We start from the raw sequence: 26,801 nt of genomic DNA, 5'->3' as shown, positions 1-26,801 counted from the left end.
GGCCAAGGCTCCTGCGACACTTGCTTCAGTCTACACACTGTCTTTCATGTCGGCACATAAAGACATATTGGTAGGCTAAATGCTTTTATGCTCTTCATAGTTTAAGAAAATAGATGATCACCTAATGTCACCTTTATGTACAAAATGCCACTAGAACATGCATAATTAATTACATTATTCTTTGTCTCGCCTGCCGGCTCGCTGCTCGCGGAGCTTGTGAGGAAGCGAAGCAGGCCCCAATCGGGCAACGGTGGACCTTCGCGAGAGAAAGAGCAGAGGTCCGCGCTTGGCCGGCGGTGAGAAACAACCAGTCTCCGCTCTCTCTCGCGAAGGTCCCCCGACGGCAGCGAGGCAGCGAGCCGGTGGCAAGGAGGCGGCTTCTCGCTGCCGAACGGCTTCCGTTAGCTGGAGACGCGGGGCCCGCCTTCCTGCCAAATGGCTTCCGATGTTCCCCCAGTTCAATTTTGACACCAACGCAACAAAGGGGAAATATTTACCTCACCATTCCCGGTTTCATCTCGTCATTGGAGAAGTGAACGTGCGCGGAGATAAGACTATGTGGATCAGGGTGTGGATTGGGACCATTTTGACAGATACCAGATCCATTTTTTTCCTAATATCTAGGCCAGACATGGTCAAACCCCGGCCCGCGGGCCAAATACGGCCCGTTATGCTTTTCAATCCGGCCCGCCAAACTTATCCAATAAGGCTAGAAAAAAATTCAAAATAATTTATTTAATTTTGTCCCTGCAATGCCCGCGTTTCACCAATAGGTGGCGCCAGCCGCGGCGCCAGGATTTTTATTGTGGGTGGGCCTGAGGAAAAATGGGTGGGCCAGAGAAAATATGCACAAAAAAAATTCCCTTCACGTCCCTAATAGTGCTTTACCACGGGTACCAAGGACAGCGATTAAGTTGCCGCTCTTAACACACACATATTATGGCTTTATTTCGCTTATTTAATTACGAGGGCGCAGAAAATAAAATCGCTGGCGCGGTCTCACGTAAAGTGAAGGACTGCTGTGAGTGACCATCTGATCCCGTCTGTAGAAATAAGCGGACCAAAGAAAAGGAAAGTGGACGGTGAGGGCCGAGTGTTTAATAAAGAGTGGACAACACGATATTTTTTCACTGAAGTCCGATCAACGGCTGTATGTCTGATATGCCAAGAAGCCGTTGCGGATTTTAAAGAGTACAATATCAGCCGTCACTTTGCCACTAAACATGCAAATTATGCTAGCAAGCAGTCAACACAAGAACGGGAGGCTACTGCACAGAGGTTGGCGGCTAATTTACAGGCTCAGCAGAATTTTTTTCACCGACAAACTTCAATTCAGTAGTCAAGTACCAGGGCAGGTTTTTTGCTGGCGTTCAAATTGGCGAAGGCTACCAAGCCTTTCTCCGAAGGCGAGTTTTTGAAAGAATGCATGGTAGAGACAGCAAGTCTCTTGTGTCCGGAGACCAAAGGAGAGTTTGAAAAAATCTGTTTATCACGCAGGACAGTGATTCGCCGTGTGGAACTGATTGATGAAGATATAGTGAGCACGTTAAATAAAAAGGCTCGGACCTTTACGTTATATTCACTGGCACTTGATGAAAGTAACGACATAAAAGACACTGCTCAGCTCCTAATTTTCATCCGAGGGATAAACGACAGTTTTGAGATAACTGAGGAGCTTTTGAGCATGGAGTCGCTGAAGGGGAAAACGCGAGGAGAGGACTTGTATGCACATGTGTCCGCTGTCATTGAGAGGATGAACCTTCCTTGAAGTAAACTTTCCAATGTCACCACGGATGGATCGCCAAATTTAACAGGAAAAAACGTCGGACTGCTGAAAAGGATCCAGGATAAAGTGAAGGAGCAAAACCCTGAGCAGGACGTTATTTTCCTTCACTGCATCATTCACCAGGAGTCTCTGTGTAAGTCTGTGTTGCAGCTTAATCACGTTGTCGATCCAGTTGTAAAACTTGTTAACTTCATACGAGCGAGGGGACTTAATCATCGTCAGTTCGTTACACAGTTGGAGGAAACCGATGCGGGTCACCAGGACCTACTTTACCACTCTCGTGTCCGCTGGTTAAGTCTGGGAAGAGTGTTACAACGAGTGTGGGAGCTCAAAGAGGAGATTAGCTCGTTTTTGGAGTTAATGGGAAAATCCGAAGAATATTCCGAGTTGAGTGACGTGAACTGGCTTTGTGACTTTGCGTTTGCTGTGGACATATTTTCACACCTGAATGAGCTGAACGTGAAGCTACAGGGGAAAGATCAGTTTGTGCACAACATGTACACAAATGTGAGCGCCTTCAAATCCAAGCTGATTTTATTCTCCAGACAAATGTCAAACAAATCTTTCGCTCATTTCCCCACACTAGCCGTGCAGAAAGGGACCATCCAAAACACGAATAAATACTGCAAATCACAGGACGACCTGCACAGAGAATTCTGCCGTCGCTTCTCTGATTTTAAACAAATTGCCTCATCACTTCAGCTGGTGTCCTGTCCCCTGTCACAAGAGCCTGAAACAGCACTGCCGGAGCTGCAGTTGGAACTGATCGATCTTCAGTCCGACTCTGCTTCAAAGGAGAAGTTCAAGTCTCTTAAACTGAATGACTTTTATGCCTCACTGAACGAAGCCGCGTTTCCAAACCTCCGGAGGACGGCACAGAAGATGCTGGTGTTGTTTGGCTCGACCTACGTGTGTGAGCAGACGTTCAGCATCATGAACATCAATAAAGGCCGTCACAGATCCAAGTTAACTGACCAACACCTCAGATCTATCCTGAGAATTGCCACAACAAAACTAACTCCAGACTTTGATGTACTGGCAAAAAAGGGAGACAAACAACACTGTTCCCACTGAAATTTGTGAGTTTTTCTACTTATGTTCTGTTATGAAAAAAAAGTTTGAAAGTGCATATTTTAATTGAGTGTGCCTTTATGCACAGCAGTGGAGCAGAAATGATTGACATTGATTATTTCGTTGGGTAATAATATGTTTTGAATGCTGAAAGTGATCATCTTTTTTCAATAAATCTTGATTTCTTTAACTTTACGCCTTGAATTGAAATCTATTAAAAATAGATGCAATCACCAGGTTTGACAGATCACAGTGTATGTGCTATTATAGTCTATTTACATTTCTCCTCCCACTTTGCCAAATAGTGTGTAAATGCATCTTGCATATTTATTGAGGCAAACGTACTACCTGGATTAGGGCTATTTTATAATAATCATAATAATACATTTCATTTAAAAACAGCACCTTTCAGAACACCCAAGGTCACTTTACAAAGCATAAAAACACAGCAAAAGTTGAGCTAAAACAATAAAAATTAAGCTATTGGAAAAGCTGTTTTAAATAAGTGGATTTTGCACATTTGAAAAAACGCAGTCCTTAGTGCACACTATAAGTAAATCGGGTTGTACATTTATCTGTGTGTGTTTACTGTGCTATGAGGTCCAAATGCTCCTGGTCCGGCCCATCTGTCAAAATTTCAAACCCATTGTGGCTCGCAAATCAAAAAGTTTGCCCACCCCTGATCTAGGCCGATACCCGATCCACGTTTCGGATCATCCCTAATTCCAAGAGGAGAAATATGGTTACTTTTGTTAACTGCTCAAATAAAAGCAAAACTTTAACTTCTTGGTTTATGTAAATTAAATAAATTAAATTCTGAAAATCTGCACACAAAAAATCGTGAATCGAATTTAATGTTAAAAAATAAAATCGGAGATTTTATTTTTAGGCAAAAATCGCCCTACAAAGACAGGTCACCAAAGTCACCAATTTCATCTCTTAGCCTGTGCAGTCAAAGTGCCTATGTTTGCAAGTTTAAACCAATTTTATTAATTTTTTTGCCAATCAGATTTTTCAACATAGGTCTTATTTGATAGCTGGCGATGTGTAGACTGTGAAACAGGTGAGAAAGTCAACGCAATTTTGTTCTGATTTTGATATAATTTATTAGCCTCTGCAGTCAAGACGCCTATGTTGGCAAACTTAAACCGATATTATTCCAATTTTTGCTAATCTGGTTTTTCAAAATAGGTCTTATTTGATAGCTGGCGGTGTGTAAAGTGCGTAACTGGTGAGAAAGTCAACGCCATTTCGGTTTTATTGCAACGGGAGGCCACCAAAGTCACCAACTTCACCCCAAATTAGTGTAGCTTCTGCCGTCAAAACGCCTATGTTGGCAACTTTAAACGTAATTCATTCAAATTTTTGCCAATCTGGTTTTTAAAAATTGGTCACAGTTGAAAGCTGGTGATGTGTTGAATGCAAAACAATTGAGAAAGTCAACGCCATTTGATTTTTGTGGCAACGGGAGTCCTCAAAAGTCAACAACTTTCACCCAAAGTGAGTGATGCCTCTCCACACTGCTATTTACAAGCGAGATAGCGCAATTGCGGGCTTTTAATGTGGTATGAAAAGATGATTTGACGGAAGCGCGACCGTGGAGCAAACTTCAGCGTCGCCCGACGAAATGTAGAGAGCACATTTGGTGACATTGTTCACTGTAAAACCCTGTCGCTTACATGCTTATGAAAATCAGCGTATACATTTCTCTGGATTCCACCCAGGCTTTGGGTAAGGTATGAAGAAAACTCCATTCGATCACGGTCACGGGTCACACATCGGCAGACGCCAAATCAGCTGAGTTTTGTTGGAGGTGTAACCATAATACGTATGTTAAGGATATTTAATGATGACATAGCGAGTCGGTCAATACACTTCCCTGCCACCGGTCCGGTGCCAACTGCGTTCGCAACTTCAGGTTTACCGTACTAGTACAGATATGTACTATATGTACAGGCTATAAACTGGCTCTGACAAACATTAATAAAACGTCAAACAACGCCATCACCACTTACATCATGACATAGTGTAACTATTCTGACATAAAATATGGGAGAGTTGTTAACTTACCATGATTGTATTCGAATTACAACCGAAAGTGTAAGAGTAACTCCAGCTGCTCGTCGGCTTTTTGGCGTTGAAGAAGGAAGAGCGGCACATATTTAAAACACTACTGATTGGTCAACTGTTCCAATGACGCCAGATGTAGCGTAACGTATTCATCGCTGATTGGTTGAGTCTGAATCACATGTTCTTCATTCTCTCTGAAGGCTGGACACCACCCATGCGCAAGAGAACATATGAGCTGTGTCCGAATGTGTACACTATATATATTTTCTTTAACATTTATTGAACATAGATGAATAGTACACATCTCTGTCTATCCAATCTGCATGTATCACACATACAAAATAAATAAAAAAAGAAAGAGAAAAAAACTAAAATACATAAATACAACATTCAATTATCTCCTTGAGTTATCCATGCAGATCTGCATATATGTATATATATATATATATATATATATATATATATATATATATATATATATATATATATATATATATATATATATATATATATATATATGCATGGATAACAATTAATAATTGACATTTCTTGTTCATTATCAATTTAAGAGACTTTAAATAATTGTCAATTAAAAAAAAAAAATTTGAGTTTAGAAATTGACATTTGTGGATACAGTTTAATATTTTCCCAACATACAATATAACCAAAGTTGACATTTTTTTTGTTCTTAGATTCAAAGTCTCATGAAGCTGCAAATTCTTTGAAGTCCTGTGAGCTGTACTGAGGGCCATTGTCGGAGATAATTTTTTCAGGAACACCGTGATGTGCAAACACAGCTTTCATTCTATTTATGACCGAACCTGACGTGGTGGAATGAAGTCTATCCAGTTCAAAATAGCAGCTGTAATAGTCTATAATGATCATGTACTCTTTTTCCCTTCCATTAGAAAAGGTCTGAGGCAACGAATTGCCAAGGCCTTTTGGGAATTTTCCGAGAAATGAGAGGTTCTTTGGTATTTAATGAACATCTTTCCTGGCATATGGAGCCGTTTTCAACAGCGGCAGTTAATGCTTTGCCCAATCTTGGCCAAAATAATGTCTCTGTTTGCTCCTCTCAATTTCCAGTGCTGGGCATTCCATCAACATTGACGGAAGATCCGTCAAATCGTCAATGTCGGATGCCAATTTTATTGACGATTCGATTGACGGCAAACTTAAAAAAATTGACAAACTAAGAATTTACAGAAGCCCATTTCCTTCTGTCAATATAACTGTCACTGAGAGACACTCATTTAGTTGTGTTCGCAATATCTCTCAAGCAGAGTCAGAAATAAACATTATGCAGTCAATAAAGTCATGGAATTAACATGATGCATTAAATCCACCAACATTGTGCCACATAGAGTACCAATCATTTCAACCTGACTCTAAAAAATATTGCTTTGACACCTGAAGGGAAAATAACCATGGTTTGATATGTCCTCATGTAACCTCTTATATAAGGATATGTTGTTGTCCTGAACTGTTGTACGAATCCAGGTGCCCAACAATTTGTAAATAAAGGGCGGAATCAGCCTGGGAGTGAATACCTTGTTTACACTACAGTCTTCCCTGCTTCGCAAACATGTTTTCGAGAGTGTCTGGTAGAGGGCTTGGACAGCCCGGTTTCTCATGCTCACAACTTTTTGTTAACAAATAAAAGACGGAGCGACACACGGTCCGGGCGGAGTCAGCTGTGGAATACGTACCATTGCCCAGCCGTTTTGCAGCTTGTTTTACCTGGATCGTGGGCTCTCCGGTCTAGTGTCAAGGTAAGCGCTGATGATGATCATATTCTGCTGCTTAGCGTTGAAGTGTGTTGATTGCTGTTTGCGGGGAATAAAAGGCACCATTATTCTAGCAAAGTGAGTTGTGTTTATTGCTGTTTGCGGGGAATAAAAGGTACAATTATTCTAGCACAGCCCAGGTGTTGATTGCTGTTTGCGGGGAATAAAAGGTACGATTATTCTAGCACAGCCCAGGTGTTGATTGCTGTTTGCGGGGAATAAAAGGCACGATTACTCTAGCAAAGCATATCAGTCTCTGTGTATTCATTGTTGCTGCCGACCACTCACGATCCTGCATAAAAATATAATCGTGAAGTAGTGTTTTCCACAAAACAACACCATGGAAAATACAGTACATGGCTGGGATGTCATTGTTTGTAGTGCACTCCACATTCACGGTTGTATTAAGTGAAATGCATTAAATCGACACAATCTTACTCAAAACATTCATGATGCATGCAGGAACAAACTTAAAGTAATAAAAAGCAGTGATTTTTGATTTAATGGTTAAGTATTAAGACTTTTTGCTTTTTATGCAAATTGCTGATGGTGACAATCGCAGTGATTGGCTGTGTTAGACATCAAATCCAAATAATTTGTTGTTTTGTTTCCCTTCTAGTAACTTGCCTAAGTAAATTTTTCCCTATTTCATTAAACAAATTATATTAAAATTTCAGTAAAGTTAATTGTCATGTTCTTTACTATTGACCTTTTGACGTCACAACACTCATGGGAACGCCCCCTATGGGACGCTGGAGGGCAAAGGAGACACTTGCCTGTATTGTAACAATTGAATCTCGTACAGCGTAAAATGTTTATCTAATCGATTATCTTATACAGGCTTGGGTAGTAACGGAATACATGTACCGCCGTTACGTAATCAGATTGCAATTTTTTTTAACTGTATTCCATTACAGTTACAGGAAGAAACGTATTCAGATTACAGGTACATTTATTAAAAATGGGGATTACTTCGAAAGAGGGTCAGAGAGAGTGCGAGAGAGAGATAGATAGATAGATAGATAGAGAGAGAGAGAGAAGGACAGAGCGAGAGAGAGCGTGTGCACGCCCGCGCGAGTGGTACCGTTGCTACATGTCGGGGAGGTGGGAAAGAACGGACTAGTCGTCTCCTCAACACGCGGGCAGTTTGAAAAAGCTTCACGGACGGGAGGAGGAAATGACAACCGGTATTCACTGGAACTTACTCGGAGCGAAAGTTTGAGCTGAGAGTCCAGCGGCATGCTACGCACTGTAGCTTCTTGCTAGCTAGCCCGCTAGCCTACAACCATAATGTGAGTTACACCTTCCAAACAAATCTTCCTCCCACCAATTCACTATTTAAACATCATACACAACATATACACAGCTAAACATGTGACTGGAAAAAAGTTAATTTTGCAGTTGATGTCACACATCGTCATCCTCATTGGACTATCTATCTATCTATCTATCTATCTATCTATCTATCTATCTATCTATCTATCTATCTATCTATCTATCTATCTATCTATCTATCTATCTATCTATCTATCTATCTATCTATCTATCTATCTATCTATCTATGAGGTGTGGTTGCTTTCATTGACAGTTCGAAAACAGCATATGGCCTTCAATCAATCAATCAATCAATCAATCAATCAATCAATCAATCAATCAATCAATAGCCTACATGCTTTTTAATTACACAAGGATTTTTGCTATTTGTAGGCTGCCCGGGTCCCTATCACCCGCAAATAGCAGGGGCACATTGTATAGAATATACAGTATATTGTGGTGATATTTATTTGTATTTTGTCTTCATGAGCATACTTATTATTGGAGTAATCCAAAAGTAATCCAGTTACATTACTTTAATATTATGGTACTTGGATTATGTTACTAACTAAATTTTTTACCAGGTAACGTGTAACTGTAATGAATTACATTTTAAAAGTAACCCTCCCAACCCCAAAAATGGTCATATCTTGCTGTGCGGTTGGTTGTACAGACAGACAAAGGTGTAAACCAAATGTTGCTTTTTATCGCATACCTACTAATGAAGACAAAATACGTCGATTGATAGCAGCAATCAAGAGAAAGGACTGGCAGCCCACAAAGTATTCACGGATGTGCAGTGATCATTTTTTGCGAGGTTAGTAGATAAATGTTGTAATTAGTAGATACATGTTCATACAAGCTTTTGAATCAGCCCCGGTATAAAGAGAAGAGACGGCATTGACTACATAATGATATAGGTCGTGCGCTGTGAATTCCGGCAAAGTCGGCGATGTGATTTACTTGGTAAAAACAGCAGGCAATAGAAGGTAAGGGGCTGATTTCAAACTAGCGATCTCCAACTTAAGTAAATATCGCGCTCTATGAGTCCCGACTAAATGTGCCACTTCAACTAACAGGCGAACTTTGGTTAAAGTAGTAGATTCCATAGCTCTATGGGCAATAATAACGTTTAATTTGTCAAATAGCAGTCGCTAAGCCACTTAGTTGCTCCGGGTCACGTCCACTTCCATTCAACAATCATTTCCTTCCGCTGTCCGTCATAGGGCAGTCACGTGATTACGTGACGTCGGTGCAAATGGTCAATATGGAGACAAAGGTTCCACGTCAACATTAACGGTGGCCGGATGGCCTGTCGCTACCATGTGACGTGATTGTGTCAAGCCAAGCCAATTAAGTATTTTTTTAATTTTATTTTTACACTCCAATTAATTACGCTTTCTATTAATAGCAGCTTCAGTCTAAATTGAGAATTTTGAGCAAGTAATTTTATTTCTGTCTTTCAATAAATAGTGAATGTGCAGATTTTTTGCTGAGCGGCCATATAAGGTAATCTGCCAAGAGAAGAAGAAGAAAAAAGAAGAAAATGACAAGGAAGAAAAAGTGGCGTTTGGTCATTGCGCTATTTTTTTCAATTTTATTTTATGGATACGTTACCAGCAAGAGAGGCAGGAATTTGTCACTGACAAAAGCCTCGACTCCCTTGTAAATGTAAAACCGTGCGCCTGTGTAGAGTCGCTGGGAGCTCGGAGGCGCTCCCAGCAATGCTTTGACGCACTGCGGATTGAAATGGTGTTTGAAATGCATGTTCTGTGTAAATTATTCCGTTAGTTAGTGGTCTAGTTGTTTTATTGGTTATTGGTGGTGATTTAATTTTGCCGTGACACCGTGACTGTGCATCACATGGGGAAGAATAACTTGCCTGCATTCTATGAGTTGAAAGCGGGTAAGTGAGATTGTCTGCTTACAATAATAAATGTAATCACTGCATCTCATTGTCTCGCGAGCGGCACACCAGTGAGAAGATAATACTCATTAGTTAAAACTAAAACAGTGGTCACATGACATGCAACGAGAAGGAAGTGATGAACTAAGTGCATGAACTGCCAAAGCAGAAAAAAAATAAGAACACTCTCTTGCACACCGCATTATACAGCAAATGTGTATAATGTCACAATTATGACATACATCATCAAGCTGCAAATTATCACTACCTGTGTCATATTGTAACAGCCAAACAACTGTGATCAATGTGAGGGAAAAGGCACATTGCTGGGAGGTCATGTTTTTCAGTGTAACTCACAGTGACGGTGTCATTAAGTGAAATTCATTAAGTGGACACGATCTTGCTCAAAACATTCATGGTGCACTTGGGAACAAACTTAAAGTATATTTTTTTAAAGCAGTGATTTTGATTAAAATAGTTAAGTATTAAGAGATTTTTTTAAAATCATTTAGCTTTTTATGCAAATTGGTGTTGGTGAAAATCGCGTGAAAAGTGCTTGAAAGGATATACAAATCAATTGATACTTTTCCTCCATGCCTGCGTGACCTTTTTTTTCTATTTCATTACAAAAATACATAAAAACACAAAACAAAGTTCAGTTAATTGTCATTATCTTTACTACATGGAGACAAAAGTTCCATGTGAATTCAAATAACAAATTCAACTAATAAATGAGCACATCACTCTTCTTCTTTTTTTTTAAATGCTTTTATTAACACATTTCAACACAAATTTACATTCAAGAACATATCTTGCATAGTTACCTGACAAAATCTTTGTTCATCACTCTTATTTTGTTTAATGAGGTGTAATGCCGTTGACGTGACGTCTTCGGCTTGCGAAGCTCGCCCGGAGGATTGATTTGCATTTTCTAGCTAAATAGCCAATCAGTGATCTCCATTTGACACAACACACTGCACTTCAATCGAAACCATATCTAAAATGCACAGTAACTCTTACTTCTTCACAATTATAATTTATAAGCCCTGAATTTTACTCGGATATGTTCTTGCCTGCCTGTATTATTTTTAATACGTTTGGAATTTTATTTCATGAAACCATGATAGTGATTGGTGTCACAAACAATGACTTGAAGGGTGTGTTGTGCAATGTACTGTATCCAGAGGTAGATGTCAGTAGCACCTAGTATATGCAGAGTCATTCAACTATATGACCCTGGAGTTCTATGCACCATTCACCATAGAGATGTTTATTGGCTTTGAGGGAATCCAACCCATCATGTTGGGGGGTGTCCAGGTATCTTTTGTGGAGTCATGTCACTTTTTGGACCAAAAGTGAGAGCACAACACCACAGCTCTCCTGAAAAAGGTCCAAAATAGGCTGTATTTTTTGTGGTAGTTACAGAAATTATATTTGTCCAGAACTATGATGGTTCAGTTTTATATGGCCATCATTGAATATTTGAATCCATCCTCACGAAATCCATTATTATCTGGTTTCCCGCCACAGCGGCAAGAGACATTGCCAAGCTGCAGCGGGTGATTGGTTCTGTGGGAAAGGTGATCGTCTGCTCCCTGTCTTCTCTCAAGCCCCTGCACGATTCCAGGGCGCTAAGGAGGGCAAGGAAGATTATTGCCGACCCTTCCCATCATGGTCATGGCCATGCCAAAGACACTTACACCCCCCGTCACTACCTAATGTTACACAGGAAGTGGTGGGATACACTTCAAAATAAGAGTGTTAACTCTAATAATCAGGAAGTGGTGGTATAGCTTTGAAAATATGTTCATGCCTATGAATGGTGTATATGCTATTGCATATGCTAGGTGTATATGCTACATACATATGCTACATGTATATGTATGTGTCTATGCTAGCTGTGTATGTACGTATCTATGCTAGCTGTCTATGTACGTGTCTATGTACGTGTCTATGCTAGTTGTATATGCTGGTGCATATGCTAGTGTATATGCTATGTGCATATGCTTCCTGTATATGCTACGTGTTGTTGGACAATGTTGTTTCTACTTGTACTTGTCGTTACCTTGTGTCCTCTGGATGTGCCCTTTTGACAACGTGGTTATGCTCAGCGGTGCTATGCCATGGTCCATGTATTTTACAATGCTGTGTTCGGCGGAATTGGGCGATTTTTTAAAATGTTGAAATTTATCTTCTGCCCAGATTTAGTCATAACTGTTTTAATTTCCTAATTTCCTCAGTAGAGCTTTTGTTCTGCGGATGTATCCTTGTGAGTGTTATCGCAATTTCTGCCAGGTGCAGTCATGACTGAATAACCTCCTCTATTCCTCAAATGGGCTTTGGTCTGTGTTTGAATGATGTCCTTGAGTTTTATCTCATGTCCGGTCAACTTCGGTTGAACAGTTTACTGGAAACTGTGTGGTACCGCCCTTCAAGATAGTATAAGAAAATTGTAAGTCCTCTATAATCTTCGCACTTGTGAGATGCTACAGCCATTGCCTTTAACTCACTTGTGCCCGGAATATTCTGTAGAAATAAAAGCTTTGAAGGAACTGTTCATCGATCTCCAGCCTGTATTCAGATAGCCAACATTCTCACTACCCGAAAGGAAACGAACACGCAGAGGAAAAGATCTACTCCACAACAATTGGTGACCCCGACATGATTTCGGGCTGAGGTGTTGGTCAGCAGACAGAACATCTGGCGCCAAAGTAATCAAAGTGTTGCGAGAATGGATGGTTTCATTCTTCAACTGCGTGTTTGGTGACATTAATGAGAGAAACGGAAAAAAGCTTGTGTTGGAGGAACGGCGGCTCTAGAGTTTGAAAAACAAAAAAAGATTAACAGGTTGTCTCCAAAGGGGGGTGGGTGAGAGAGAATGATAAGAAAGTTGTGGAAGAATGATGGCGATGGGAACACGCAGCTACAGGCCCTTCGAATGAGGAAGTGAAAAACAGGTTCTACATTGCTCAGTTACAAAATCAAGTAGCAGAATTAAAGTGTCATGTCCAGAATCTTTCAGGTGCCCACCCTGACTCCGTTCTGGACCAAACCAGAGGTCCTAAAAGACCCCGAAGAATCTTCCAAAGGTCCAGCTTTTCCTCCTCATCGGCCTGTGACTCGTTCCCAAATCTGGCAGGCACCCATGTTAGCTAAAGTTGACCTGTCCACTGGTAACCCTAGCAGGGTTACCAGTGGACAGGTCAACTTTAGCAGGAGTGTTGTGTGAAATTTCCGGCTCTGATTATAACACGCCTATTTTACCCGTTGAGAAGAAAGATACTGGAAAGTTTCGCATGGTCCATGACCTGCGAGCGATTAATGCGGCCGTCTTAACTCTTACTTTGTCTGTCCCGAACCCTCACTCGGCATTGTCCCAAATTACATCAACCCACACTCATTTCATTTGCATTGACCTGGCAAATGCTTTTTTTTGCATTCCACTCCATCCTTCAATGAAGCAATTTTTTGCTTTCACTTGGAATGGTGTTTGCTACTCCTACAATTGCCTGCCTCAAGGCTTTGTCCTTTCACCTGGACTCTTCAACGGCTGCCTTCGCCAGTTGCTGTCTCCACTTGAACTGCCCCCTGGTGTTCTCCTGGTGCAGTATGTGGATGACCTCTTGCTGGCAGCTCCATCTGAAACTTCTTGTCTTGAAGCCACCAGGTCTTTGCTCTTCATCTCCTTGAAACAGCATCTTTCCACTGCTGCAGCTCTTGCGATTCCTGATTACAGTCGCATGTTCTATCTTGACGTGTCTGAAAAGGTCAGCAGTGTTTCTGCTGCCTTTTATCAGAAGGGGGAAGGAGGAAGTCGACAAGTTTGTCTGCATGCATCAACTCCATTGGAAAAATACGAGCAAATACATCCAATTTGCGACACCTATTGACAACCCGAACTTGATCCTTTTCACAGATGGATGTTGCTTCAAAGGCAACAACTTTGAACGTAACCACAACACATCGTACTAAGCGAAGTACTGATTCTCCACAAACTCCCTGGCACCCCATGGACAGGGGACATCCCTTAACTATCAACATGTGGAACACATATGCTTGCTCCACTGCAAAATCTTTCAATTAATCAAATTGTTCTTTAATGCCACATACTGCTAAACAATCTTCTCTCACTGCTAAAGGGATGTTTCATTGTTGCGTGCTTTTACTTCTTATTCTACTGATAAGAAGATACTGTCCAATCTTTTCACACAACCCTTGCTCAATGTTGCGCCAGCCGTCTGCGACGATGACGCCGCTAGTACCTTTTTTAAATTTTGTTTATTTCATGTGTCCGAAAGGGGGATTTGAAATGTATCTTCTGCCCAGATTTAGTCATAACTGTTTTAATTTCCTAATTTCCTCAGTAGAGCTTCAACTCCTGTTGAACTGTTTACTGGAAACTGTGTGGTACCGCTCTTCAAGATAGTATAAGAATATTGTAAGTCCTCTGTAATCTTCGCACTTGTGAGATGCTACAGCCATTGCCTGTAACTACTCACTTGTGCCCGGAATATTCTGTAGAAATGAAAGCTTTGAAGGAACTGTTCATCGATCTCCAGCCTGTATTCAGATAACCAACATTCTCACTACCCGAAAGGAAACGAACACACGGAGGAAAAGATCTACTCCACAACAATGTGTTCATTTATTTATTTATTTGTTTGTTTATATACGTATCTATGCTAGCTATTTATGTACGTGTCTATGCAAGTTGTATATGCTGGTGCATATGCTTCCAGTATATGCTACGTGTTGATGGACAATGTTGTTGCTACTTGTACTTGTCGTTACCTTGTGTCCTCTGGATGTGCCCTTTTGACAACGTGGTTATGCTCAGCGGTGCTATGCCATGGTCCATGTATTTCTCAATGCTGTGTTCGGCGGAAGTGGGCGATTTTATTAATTTGTTTATTTTTTATGGAGCTGTTGAAAAATATTTGTTGGTAGTTATGATCAATTTATGGGAGTGAAAACCACTGCAGTTTCCCATACGTGCCTAATAAGCGGATACAGAATTTCACCGTACGCAAGGCATGCTGATTCCGGTCAAAGGTTATGCCTCCCCAGTTCGGTAAACATGACGGCATGTGACCCCGATATAGAGTACTTCGAGCGTTGTAAAGTGGTTGTTTTAAAGGAATTTTGTAAGAAACGGGGGTTCAGTGTTACTGGGAAGAGAAAGAAAGAACTTGTGGCCCTTGCTTGGGCATTGTCATTTAAGAAAGACCCAACGTGCAACGCAACTGGACTGGACAAATCAACTTTCGATTAACAATCACTAGTGGATACGGGAAGTTAAATTGACTGAAACGTGTGCCGACACACGTTTTATTGGGACTGAACGACAATGTGCCGCAATGTATTGTATTTTATATAACAATATACAAATCAACATCTTGTTAATTATGCGTCCTAAATGTATTCTGGGGACGGGGGTTAATAAACTTCGTCTTCATCCTGTCAGCCATTTTTCTTTTCGGATGTAACGATTCGAATATATGTTGTGTTGAAACTGTCACAATGATATGTCCGAAAGGAAAAATTTATGAATAAAATCAAGAGTAGGTACAGGAGGCTGTCAAAACCTGCTAACAAGACTTGCTAATTAATGAACACAAAGAAGGTGATGTCTATCAACATGACATTTAGAAATGCTCATAAGTCTAGTTTATAGTCAGTGTTGGAGTATTGTAATACATGTATTTAGAATACGTAAAGTTACTCTTTCATTTGAGGGTATTTACAATAAAGTTACAAACAAAGTTAAAAACAAAGGAATAAATTGTGGTACTCAAACATTAAACTTGAGACTTAAATTGCACAACAATATGATCAGAAAGCACAGCACAGGTTTTCAGTATTCAGTATTCTGTAGCTGATTACAATTTCAAAGTATTCTCTCCAACACTGTTTATAGTACAGGGTCATCATGTTAGTAAAACAAAGAAAAACGCACAGGTCTTGAATTTATTTTATTGTACTTGCTCTTTATTTATTAAATATAAATATGTTTCTCATTTCCAGGCAAAGCATTCAGCTATTTTGCTTCACAAAATGCTTGGGTGAAGGAGGTCTTCTACCATTAAGTTTCAAAAGATTCCCAGATATGCTTCTTAAAATGTTGGGATTCAGTATTGGGTTTGGAAAGGAGGTGGAAGGTGCACCACCAACAAAATGCATGCCGCATACACGGCTGTTCTTGTTTGGAACCCAGTTTTTGCCTGTTTTGATGATCTTCCTGTTCATCTGAAAAAAAAAGCAATAACTAAAATGATAAATGTAATGAAAGGTGTTGGTCCAATAAAAATTAGGCTGTCTACACATTTCAGCTCATTTGCAAACATCTACTTACACTGCTATTGCAGGCTCAGAAACTGATATGCTGTATTTACATATGGCATATTTACAAATTAGCAACTACTAGTATCTAATCTTTAAATTTACCAATTTAATTCTTTCGGCACGACGTTCTTGAGGTTTTCTTAATGGGATGAATAGGCTATGTAAGGTGAGTCGCAGATACAACGTGATGTTCCTTTATTGCACTTGTGAAAATGGCAAAATTCCTTCATCCACTTTTTGAGTCCACGTGTATTATTACCGTTGTAACAATTACGAACCTGGCATATTACCCAAAATTTACCTTAAACAATCTCGAAATCAAAATACTGACTGTTCTCGATTGGTTCCACTGCGCAACTGTGGGGCTGGGGAGTTTTGACTCCTGAACTGGAAGTAAATGAGCCGGGGGCCGCGCATTTGGCTTATGAACATTAAACTGCACTAATAAAGTAACCAATAGAGGAGCGCTGGAATTGCACAAATAGCAGAGCTGTAAATAGTTTGGCCAACTCGGTTTCAGAGCTACTGCGCTGTGATTGGTCAACTGCTGGTCACATGACACATGGACGCCATGTTGTTACCATCCATGCTGCTGGGATTTCGTAGTGCTTTGCAATAGGTGTTTCCACTTTTACGTTCCAATCATGCCTTGTTGCTCAGCCTGGCGTTGTTCAAAACGACCAGGCAGCGCTATTATGATGCATTGGTTCACCGGAGACTCACAGAGGAGGAAATTGTGGAAAGTGAAAGTCAAATGAGAGGACTAGAAAGCAAATAACACTTCATTGTTGTGCAAAGTAAAGTAAAATAACACGATTTGAAGTAGGTGGGACTGCACATTGCAGCCTTTGACCTTTTATCAAGAGCTATATATGAAAATAAAATATAATAGATTTTAATTATAAGTGGCCTGTACAAAGTGAATGGACTTAAAATAATTTTTTTATTGTTTTTAACTTTTGATAAAACAGGGCCCATGATATGGAAGTGAGTTATTGGGGATTTTGTGTTGTAATCAAAAGTTTTCAATATTGTACGTGCACAATTGAAAGCCATTGATAACTTAAAAAGAAAATATGACATTTGGTTGTCAGTACACTGAAATCATGTTTAAATTTACATTTAGGACCATATATTCATTATGACCCAAAAAATACTGAACCTGCTATAATACATTCATTGGTACCATGAAAAATTGGCTTTATTATCAAGTATCTTGCTTGTTATATCAGGAGCCAAAGACAGGAGATAAAACAAATACATGTAATGAGATCTCTCATTTGAACATATGTGTTATTTATGAACACACTGATACATTTCCAGCATTCACAACGTTGAAAATCAATAAAAATATACCATATACTAGTAATAGCCTGTGTAGAGGTGGGTTTGAGGAGCTGGTGGGAACATTTGAGGGGTTCTGGGACCTGGGGAAAGGCATTAAAGGTGAAGAAGAAGTGGCGCTCGTGAGATCCCACATTGATTGTGGCAGGCCCGCATGTGGCCACACTGCCACAGACACGAGGACATCAAACACTTTGCACAAGTGAATCAAGACTGTTGAGCATTTTACACTTGTTGAGTAAGCTACTCGAAGTGGCAGGGAATCCGTCAGGATGGTAATTATTTAATTTAGTTCATTGTCATAAGTGTATCACCTGTTGATATCTCCCACATACAATTTGGGTTCTATTTTAGCCTACAGGCACTTCTGTAACACTTTGGAAGCAAGTTCCTATTCGTGAGGGATTATTGTCCAAAATATATGACTTGTTTACTTAAATGACTATGTATAAGATAATTGTATTTAATTACACAATGCAACAAATAATGTTTGTCTTTGTAGGAGTGCCCAATCAGGAGTTCTGTGTCAATGTTTTTTCCCCTGACTAGATTTACAAACCCAATTCCCAAAAAGTTGTGACACTATACAAATTGTGAAAAAAAAACAGAAAAACTGAATGCAATTATGTGGAAGTGCCAAATTTTAATATTTTATTCAGAATAGAACATAGAGAACAGGTCAAAAGTTTAAACTGAGAAAATGTATCATTTTAAGGGAAAACTATGTTGATTTTAAATTTCATGGTGTCAACAAATCTAAAAAAAGTTGGGACAAGGCCCTTTTCACCACTGTCAGGCATCCCCTCTTCTTCTTACAACAGTCTGCAAGCGTCTGGGGATCCAGGAGACAAGTTTCTCAAGTTTAGAAATAGAAATGCTGTCCCATTCTTGTCTAACATGCATCTCTCTAACTGTTCAACTGTCTTGGACTTTCTTTGTTGCACCTTCCCCTTTATGATGCGCCAAATGTGCTCTATAAGTGAAAGAAGTGGACTGCAGGCTGGCCATTTCAATACTTCGATCCTTTTCCTACGCAGCCATGATGTTGTAATTGGTGCTGCATGTGGTCTGGCATTATCGTGTTGAGAAATGCATGATCTTCTCTGAAAGTGATGATTCCTGGATGGGAGCATATGTTGTTCTCCAATTTGAATATACCTTTCTGGATTGATGATGCCTTTCCAGATATGGAAGCTGCCCATGCCACACGCACTCATGCAACCCTATACGATCACAGATGCAGGCTTATAAACTGAGTGCTGATAACAACTTGGGTTGTCCTTGTCATTTTTAGTCAGTATGATATACCACCCTAGTTGTCCACAAAGAACTTCTGACCACAGAACAGTTTTCCACTTTGTCACACTCCATTTTAAATAACCCCTGGCCTTGCTTTAGAAATGGCTTCTTCTATGTACTGTAGAGTTTCATCTGGCAACAGCGGCTGGCACGGTGGATTGTGTTCTCCCACAATGTTTTCTGGAAGTATTGCTGAGCCCTTTCTGTGATTTCCCTTACAGTAAGTGTTGGATTATTAACATTGTTTTTCAGTTTCAATTTATATTTTAACCGTTTTGGATATTAGTTATAAAGATATAAATATAAGACAACAGTTAATTCATATGTTAAGCCAATCTATAGTCCTTTGTTCTCTTGCCTGGGAAAGAGAAGGGTAACAGGTTTATTTTCTAAGGGGAGTGTAGTTTGTACCAGTCTGTGTCCGGTCGAAGAGAGTCCAAGGACAAGCTGATTTACTATTGTTCAAGTCTAATCTGATTTGTACTCATGGGAACTTGCTCATGGGAGGGGAGCACTGACTTGGAATAAAAAACTGTGTGCGAGAGGAGGAGAGACACACAATCTGACGGAACACGGCTTGAGTGTCTTCATTTTGTGTGATCAGAAGCTTCTGAATAACTATACCTTTGCAAAGGGACTTCTTCACCAGAATCTCACCATTCAGTTAATTGAACACACAAAGAGTACAATAATAAATTGTATACTCTAACAAATGGTGATCCCCGACGCTGAATTCTAACGAATGGTGACGCAAATATTTTGACGGTTTGCGAGCTGCGGCGTTCCCGGACGGGCGGAACTTCTAGGCCTAAATAAATTAAGTACGGTAAGTGGAGACTTTTATCCACGTAGGGAAGTTCTGTCTGTTTGGGACCGCTGCAACTGGTTTTTCGTCTTCTAAATTGTCTAAATTTTTACATGAGGTCTGTGTGAACAAGTTGTAGTTTGATGTCGTTCTATTGAGAGTTGGGATTTTTCCTACGACATTGAACTGTACACGTACGTGGGGTGGTGCATTTAAAGTGACGTAAGTGCAGACCGAGACAGCGCATTTTTGAGGCAGGATGAAGTAGCGAATTGATTTTGTTGTTGTTTTGTTTTGTTTTCGTCTCGCTACGAAGAATCCTTAGACCATGATATATATTGAATAAAAGGGTTGCCGGATGACGTGAGAAGTCTTTCTTCCACTAAGGATTCCGAAGATCATGGTAGCGCACTGCTTTTTTAGCAGTTTGGCCGATTGGGGACTAATCGATATTTGCTCATGGCTCTTATTGAGAACGTCCATTTACACGTAATAAGTTATTTTTAAAATGCGCCTGTTTGAAATTGAACAGTATTGAGGGGTCCAGGTTGATTACAGCGATGATTGGATTTGTATCGCTGTATTTGCAATCGAGAGATTACGTGGTTTTTATTTTATTTATGGCGATTCTACTTTTGTAGTTTTGAGGTCAGGATTACCGTATGAATTACTTTTGTTCTACGGTTTAATTCGATAGCGCGTGACAAGTTATTTTGAAAATAAGCGCCTTGCAAAAATTTTGTAATATATTGAGGACAGTTTAGCTCAGCGGGATTGGGTAACCGCTGTGTATAAACGAGAGGTCACGTGATTCTTATGTGTGTATGTTCTGTGGCCAAATATGTTATTTCTATAAAGATGTTTGAACGTTGTCGAAATTGTTTAAACGTTGTCGAATAAATTTAACCTATTGAACTATTATACTAAAAGTGAGACGTCACTGTATTGATAAATATTAATACTACTTGCGTAGAATATAAACCGAAAGTAAAAAATAAAAAACTACAAAAATGGAGGGCGATTTCGACCGGGATACAGAATGGTTTGTCCTGAATGTGCTTCCGGTTCATAGTCGGAACTTGTGCTTGGAGTCGCAGCCATGCGGAAATAAAAGAACGTCGATGAAAAATGAAAAAAACAACTATGGATCGATTGTATGAAAAGCTGTCGCTGGACAAAATGGTACGAGGGACTTTTGTATTTTCTTTGATAGATGCTGGTGATGATACAGTGTCTGATTTTGATGCTAAAATAACTTCCCCTCCGAAATAAATTAACCCGTTTACTGAAATTACCGTACAAAACTGCGGTTTAAATGCCATAAGATTTGTAGACAACGAATTGATAGAATAAAACCGTTTATTATTTTATAATGAATAAAGAGTGTGTGCGTATATATTTGAGTGTGTGACCTAGCTTCTAAAAGGTGGGGGCTATTATTGTGATTGTGAGTGAGAAATGTGCGTATGGTGATTTTGTTTGTTTTTCTTCAATATCTTTGACTAAGTTTGGTGTTGTTTTTGTGTGTGATGAGACTGGTGTGATAATGGCGTTTGTTTTTCGAATGGGAATGTGGTAAAATAGGTTTTGCGATGTATAATGCTAAGATCCGCTCCCCAACACCCCCCCCCCCTGTTTCTAGGTTAGAAGAAAAGGAGGGGGCTGTGGGTTAGAGCATAATGTGTCCTCGTAATGGGACTTTTTCTCTTTTCTAGGTAAGAGAGGAATGATAAACAATAAAAAATAAGTAATAGTATTTGAAAGATATTGTTGAGTTTTTGTAGAAGAATATTAGATTAGTGTTTTTTTTTTTTTTAGTGACTGAATTGATAGTCTTTTACACTATATTATTTTTGATGAAGATGGTTAATTTGTTAACTTTCCCTTTTCGGGGCAAATGAATAAAGAATAATGATAAAATAATAGTATTTTGTATTGAGCTATATTGAGTTAACATAATTATACCTACATCTGTACAGCTGTGGCTAGAAGTAAGATAGTTGAATAAGAAGTTATAAATGTTTTTGAAGTCGACATAATAATAATGATTTTTAATATTTGTTTTTTCTCTGAGTGTGTCATTTCAGAAACTGATGCTTAAGTTCCAAAGCAGATGAGGGTTTGATGGCCTTCACTGATTACAAACTGCGAACGGGATGCGCCCCAGCTGCTGATACGTTGTATTTGCAAGTATTGCTAGTAGCTATTATGAAGAGTATTCCCAAAAAACGAGCTGTTTTTTACGAAACATTTTTGAGAAAGCAGGAAGTGAACTATCTTGCTATGATCCCATTTCCTCAGTCTGGCATTGTAGTGCATTGGATCAGCCGGGTGCATTCGTTGGTCGAGGTGAGCGCTTGGAAGGACCGAAAATGTGTCATCGGGTCCACATTGCAGACAGCGTCTGAATGGACGTGGCAGAGATCAAAGGTCAAAGCCGCAGAGCACAGTCTTCTCCTCCTGTGCCTACAAAAAACATGGTGCTCAACTTCCACAATGCCCAGTGACTGTGTACAAGCCTCATTACAGAGATGTCTCCTCTCATCGCTGATGCCTGCTGAACATTGTCTGACACAGCCGCCGCCCTGAACATTGACTTTTGAAAGCTGGTGGTCTGACTAGGATGCGACCCTTCAATCAGTAAAATGCTGCACGGTGGTATGCAAGGCATTCTTAATGTGTTGGATGGGGAACTGTGATCTATAGCAAGGTATTTCAGGAAATTGAAAACGACGTATGTGAATTTGAAATGAGGGATTGAGAAAATTTATTTCAATCTATAGCCTATTCAATTTTTGCCTATTTTTTTGGGAGAATCAGTTTCTGAATTGGTACAATGGGAATTTAATTAATACGATATGATACGATATATATATATTTTTTTCGTGAGGATTTTTTTTTCTGGACTCCGTCCAGCTGCAGCTACAGTATAGAAAAAATGATAGGATAAAATGAGTAGATATTTTTTTTGGTGCTGTTTTTTTTTTTTTTTTTTTTTTTTTATGAGCCCCACTAATATGTAAAAGAGGTGAAGTTGATTAGCAGTTTGAGAATAATTTTTAGTTTGATTAAATCTAGGAAATGGTAGATATTTGTAAGTTTTGTGTAATTCGTATCCTGAATTAGATTAATATGGTTACCTCTATTTTTTATGGCCCCAAAGTCATCATATATTAGTGTCTTACATTGTATCTGCTTGTGCTCATTTTTATTGTAGTGTTTTGTAGCTCTCTCATTTACCTCATAGCCTGATTTAGAGGGTTGTGTTATTTACGACGTCTTTTGAGTTATGAGGTCTCTATTTTATCCTCCCTTTATCTTGACGTGTTTGAAAAAAATCAGTGGATCTTTGTCAAAATGAGGGAGTTTATGTTTAAGAAATTAACCAATGAAGACGAATTAGTAGATTAAAAAATGAAAAGGTTTTGAAGTGATAATCCACAGTTTGAATATGAAGAAATCTACCAGAGGGAATCGAGCGGAGCAAAGTAAGTCTGAAGCAAGCAAGGACAATAATGCATATTCGCCGGATGAAGGTAATTATATTATATTATATCTTTTATCTCAGAAAAATGTAATGTTTGGAGCCCAGTGTTTGCAAAAGAGTATAGATAATATGAATATGTGTGAGCTTTTTCCAGGATGTCACGATTCGGCCGGTCGTGGGATTCTGGGAAGAGAATATATGATATGCTAGTAAAATGATTCCTTTCGGGATGGTGAAAGGCACATTTATGAAAATTTAGAACAGTAAATGTCATGGTAAAAAATTACCTAATATTGAACAAAACCTATTTGAAAAATAAATATTTATAAGCTCTGTCTGTTATATTAATGAATGAGTGAATGTCATTCAACTCAATCAAAGGCTGGGCTCTATTTTCACTGTCACAAAAATAGATATTTTCCTGTTCCAACAGCACAGGACCTACGGATCTTAACCAAATAACATTTACTAATCCCAACTAACAAAAACTATCAGGGTTTTTCCTCCAAATAAAATTTATGTGGGTTTATGAGAAGACTAAATGAACATATTTTACTCTCAGACTGAAAGGAGAGACAACATTCCACAACTGGTCTACAAGGCTGCCGGCTATCTCATCAACTGATGATCATCAATCTTATCACCTCCGACCTGGGAGCCACGTCAGCTGACCCAGTGTTCGGTTCTGGAGCGGCCGTTTTGACATCATTCAACGGATCAAGTCAAGTGCCTTTTCCTGGGCAATCATCACGAGAATCACATTTGCAGGCAATCTATTCTGGGGTTCTGCAAAAAGCTGACAACGTCATCTTCTCATTCAACAAATAACTTCATCACGAGATGGCTTCAAAGAACACATATTCGTCTGCCGATACATTGCGACACTTTTTAATGAACAACATTTTATGTTAAGCCTCACATATGCTATGCTTATTCCACTAAAAATCTTTTAATGTATCAAATTGTTTTTTAATGTCATATGATTGCTAAACTACCTCCTCTCCTGTTAAAGGGCTAAACTATCTCCTCTCCTGCTAAAGGGATGTTTTAATGATAATTATTTCCACCACACAACCATTGAAATTTTTTTTTTTAATGTGTTGAGCTCTCATGAGCTCAAATGAGGGAATGTTGGATTATTAACATTGTTTTTCAGTTTCAATTTATATTTTAACCGTTTTGGATATTAGTTATAAATATATAAATATAAGACAACAGTTAATTCATATGTTAAGCCAATCTATAGTCCTTTGTTCTCTTGCCTGGGAAAGAGAAGGGTAACAGGTTTCTTTTCTAAGGGGAGTATAGTTTGTACCAGTCTGTGTCCGGTCAAAGAGAGTCCAAGGACAGGCTGATTTACTATTGTTCAAGTCTAATCTGATTTGTACTCATGGGAACTTGCTCATGGGAGGGGAGCACTGACTTGGAATAAAAAACTGTGTGCGAGAGGAGGAGAGACACACAATCTGAACGGAACACGGCTTGAGTGTCTTCATTTTGTGTGATCAGAAGCTTCTGAATAACTATACCTTTGCAAAGGGACTTCTTCACCAGAATCTCACCATTCAGTTAATTGAACACACAAAGAGTACAATAATAAATTGTATACTCTAACATAAGCATTCCTGTTTGCGGTGCAGTGCCGTTTAAGGGCCCAAAGATCATGGGCATTCAAGTATGATTTTTCGGCCTTGACCCGTACAAACAGAGATTGTTCCAGATTTTCTGAATCTTTGGATGATGTTACACTGTAGATGATGATTACTTCAACCTTTTTGCAATTTTTCGCTGTCAAACACCTTTCTGATATACTATCTTTCTGCGTAACATTGGAGGAATTGGTGATTCTCTACCCATCTTCGCTTCTGAGAGAGACTGCCACTCGGAGAAGCTCTTTTTATACTCCAATCAAGTTGCCAATGGACCTCATTAGTGGTAACTGGTCTTCCAGCTGTTTTTTCACAAGTGCAATTGACTTTTCCAGCCTCTTATTGCTACCTGTCCCAACTTTTTTTAGATTATTTGGCACCATGAAATTTACAATTAACATATTTTTCCCTTAAAATGATAGATTTTCTCAGTTTAAACATTTGACCTGTCATCTATGTTCTATTCTGAACAAAACATTGAAATTTGGCACTTCCACATAAATGCATTAAATTTTTATTCACAATTTGTATAGTGTCCCAACTTTTTGGGAATTGGGTTTGTGTATATATATATATATATATATATATATCAAGTGCTGTCAAAGTTAAAGCGTTAAATAATTCATTAATCAGAGATAAATATGGCATTAATCATGTATTAACGCACATTAATCATACGTTTGTTTGTTTATTGAACAGATAAACCAGCAACAGAAATAAGATTAGATTAGAATAAAAAGATTTAAAATAATTATTTCTTTTTTTTTTACATACCCGTTCATCATTAAGGACAGTTTACATGTTCAAAAGGGAGTAGGAAGAAGTAAAAATCAAGTCCTACCCCCTGACAAGAAAAAAATAACCCATTAACTTGCACATATAAACTGAATTTTATATGGAATTTTGAGCCTTTAGCTGGCAGCGGATATTTTTAAAGGTAGCACAGGTTTTGTTTGAGCATTAAACAAACATAACTACATGCAAGTAAAACATTTAATAAATGTTTATGTATGACATTCAGAATATTTGTTCATGTCAAAATACTAGGGTCATTTTTTTCCATTTCAAATTATGCTAGTAAATAGCTGATTAGAAAAAGAGGAGGATGAGCGTGTGCAGTGGATTAAGAAATGTTAAAGACGTCCTCATAACATTAAATGTCAAAATAATTAACACATAGCACGTGTTCGTCCCATTTGGCGTGGACATTTTTTTAAATTAAAAAAGCCTTTTAATTAAGCGATTAATCATGATTAATCAAACTTCTAAGATGTGATTAATTTGATTTAAAAAAATTATCGTTTGACAGCTCTAATATATATAGTGGAACCTCGAAATTTGAACGTTTCGAACCTCGTACAATTCGGACTTCAACCAAAAAATATGAGTAAAAAATGCCTCGGAGTTTGAACTTATTTTCGGAGTTTGAACACTCAAGCAAAGCAAGCTAAGCTGAATATACCTTGAAAACGGGTAGCAGAGTGAAGTCGAACGAAACCGAATGCTCACGTTGCGGTAATTTAGACTATGCACTGCTCATTTCCAGTCAGATCGTGAATCCTCCCGGAGGTGCTCCATACTCGCGAGTGCATTTTGATTTTTTCACAACAATTTTCTTCGCCATGGGCCCAAATAAAGACAACAGTGCCAGTGGCAGCAAAAAAACAAACATACAGTGCTACGAACCACAGTGAAATTAGGAAGGAGATATCGCGTAGTTGTAACTTCTGCAAATACTGGCACGAGGAAGCGCCCCCCCCCCCCCCCGCCCCCCCTTCGCTGTTCAACAACGTGCCTGACGTTAAACAACGCACGCTGGACTGCTTAGTAGTCTAACAATATGCCCAATGTGTAATACACAAACTCAGCACTAAACTAAAGCTAGCATTAACATAGCATTTATCATCCACTGATGGCATCAAACCACAACAAAAAAGGTAA

General features: G+C 39.1%; 2 protein-coding genes and 1 long non-coding RNA gene across 4 annotated transcripts in view; 2 read left to right on the top strand and 1 right to left on the bottom strand.

Moving 5' to 3' along the window:
- ydjc (YdjC chitooligosaccharide deacetylase homolog) overlaps positions 1-5,033 on the bottom strand; it is a 50,936-nt gene extending 45,903 nt beyond the window's left edge. For both annotated transcript variants that reach the window (XM_086075181.1, XM_086075182.1), the window contains exon 1: positions 4,928-5,033. The gene's annotated coding sequence lies outside the window, so the exon portion shown is untranslated. The remainder of the gene's footprint in view (positions 1-4,927) is intronic.
- On the top strand, positions 1,427-5,890 carry LOC147174819 (general transcription factor II-I repeat domain-containing protein 2A-like). The gene is made up of 5 exons (XM_086075826.1): positions 1,427-1,722; positions 1,771-2,818; positions 4,255-4,357; positions 4,582-4,588; positions 5,836-5,890. Exons 1-5 carry the CDS (start codon positions 1,427-1,429, stop codon positions 5,888-5,890), a joined length of 1,509 nt encoding a protein of 502 aa, XP_085931952.1.
- A 1,927-nt stretch (positions 5,891-7,817) lies between these two features.
- Positions 7,818-24,687, top strand: LOC147174818 (uncharacterized). Its single transcript, XR_015094878.1, has 2 exons — positions 7,818-8,006; positions 23,774-24,687. It is a non-coding gene; the product is annotated as an uncharacterized LOC147174818 (long non-coding RNA).
- Positions 24,688-26,801: the final 2,114 nt, after the last annotated feature.

Source organism: Leptonotus elevatus, chromosome 5 (assembly GCF_054856555.1).
Source record: "Leptonotus elevatus isolate MCC_2025b chromosome 5, RoL_Lele_1.0, whole genome shotgun sequence".
NCBI classification, from domain to species: Eukaryota; Metazoa; Chordata; class Actinopteri; order Syngnathiformes; family Syngnathidae; genus Leptonotus; species Leptonotus elevatus.
The sequence above is the reverse complement of the archived record's forward strand: the minus strand, read 5'-3'. Positions and strand labels throughout refer to the sequence as shown.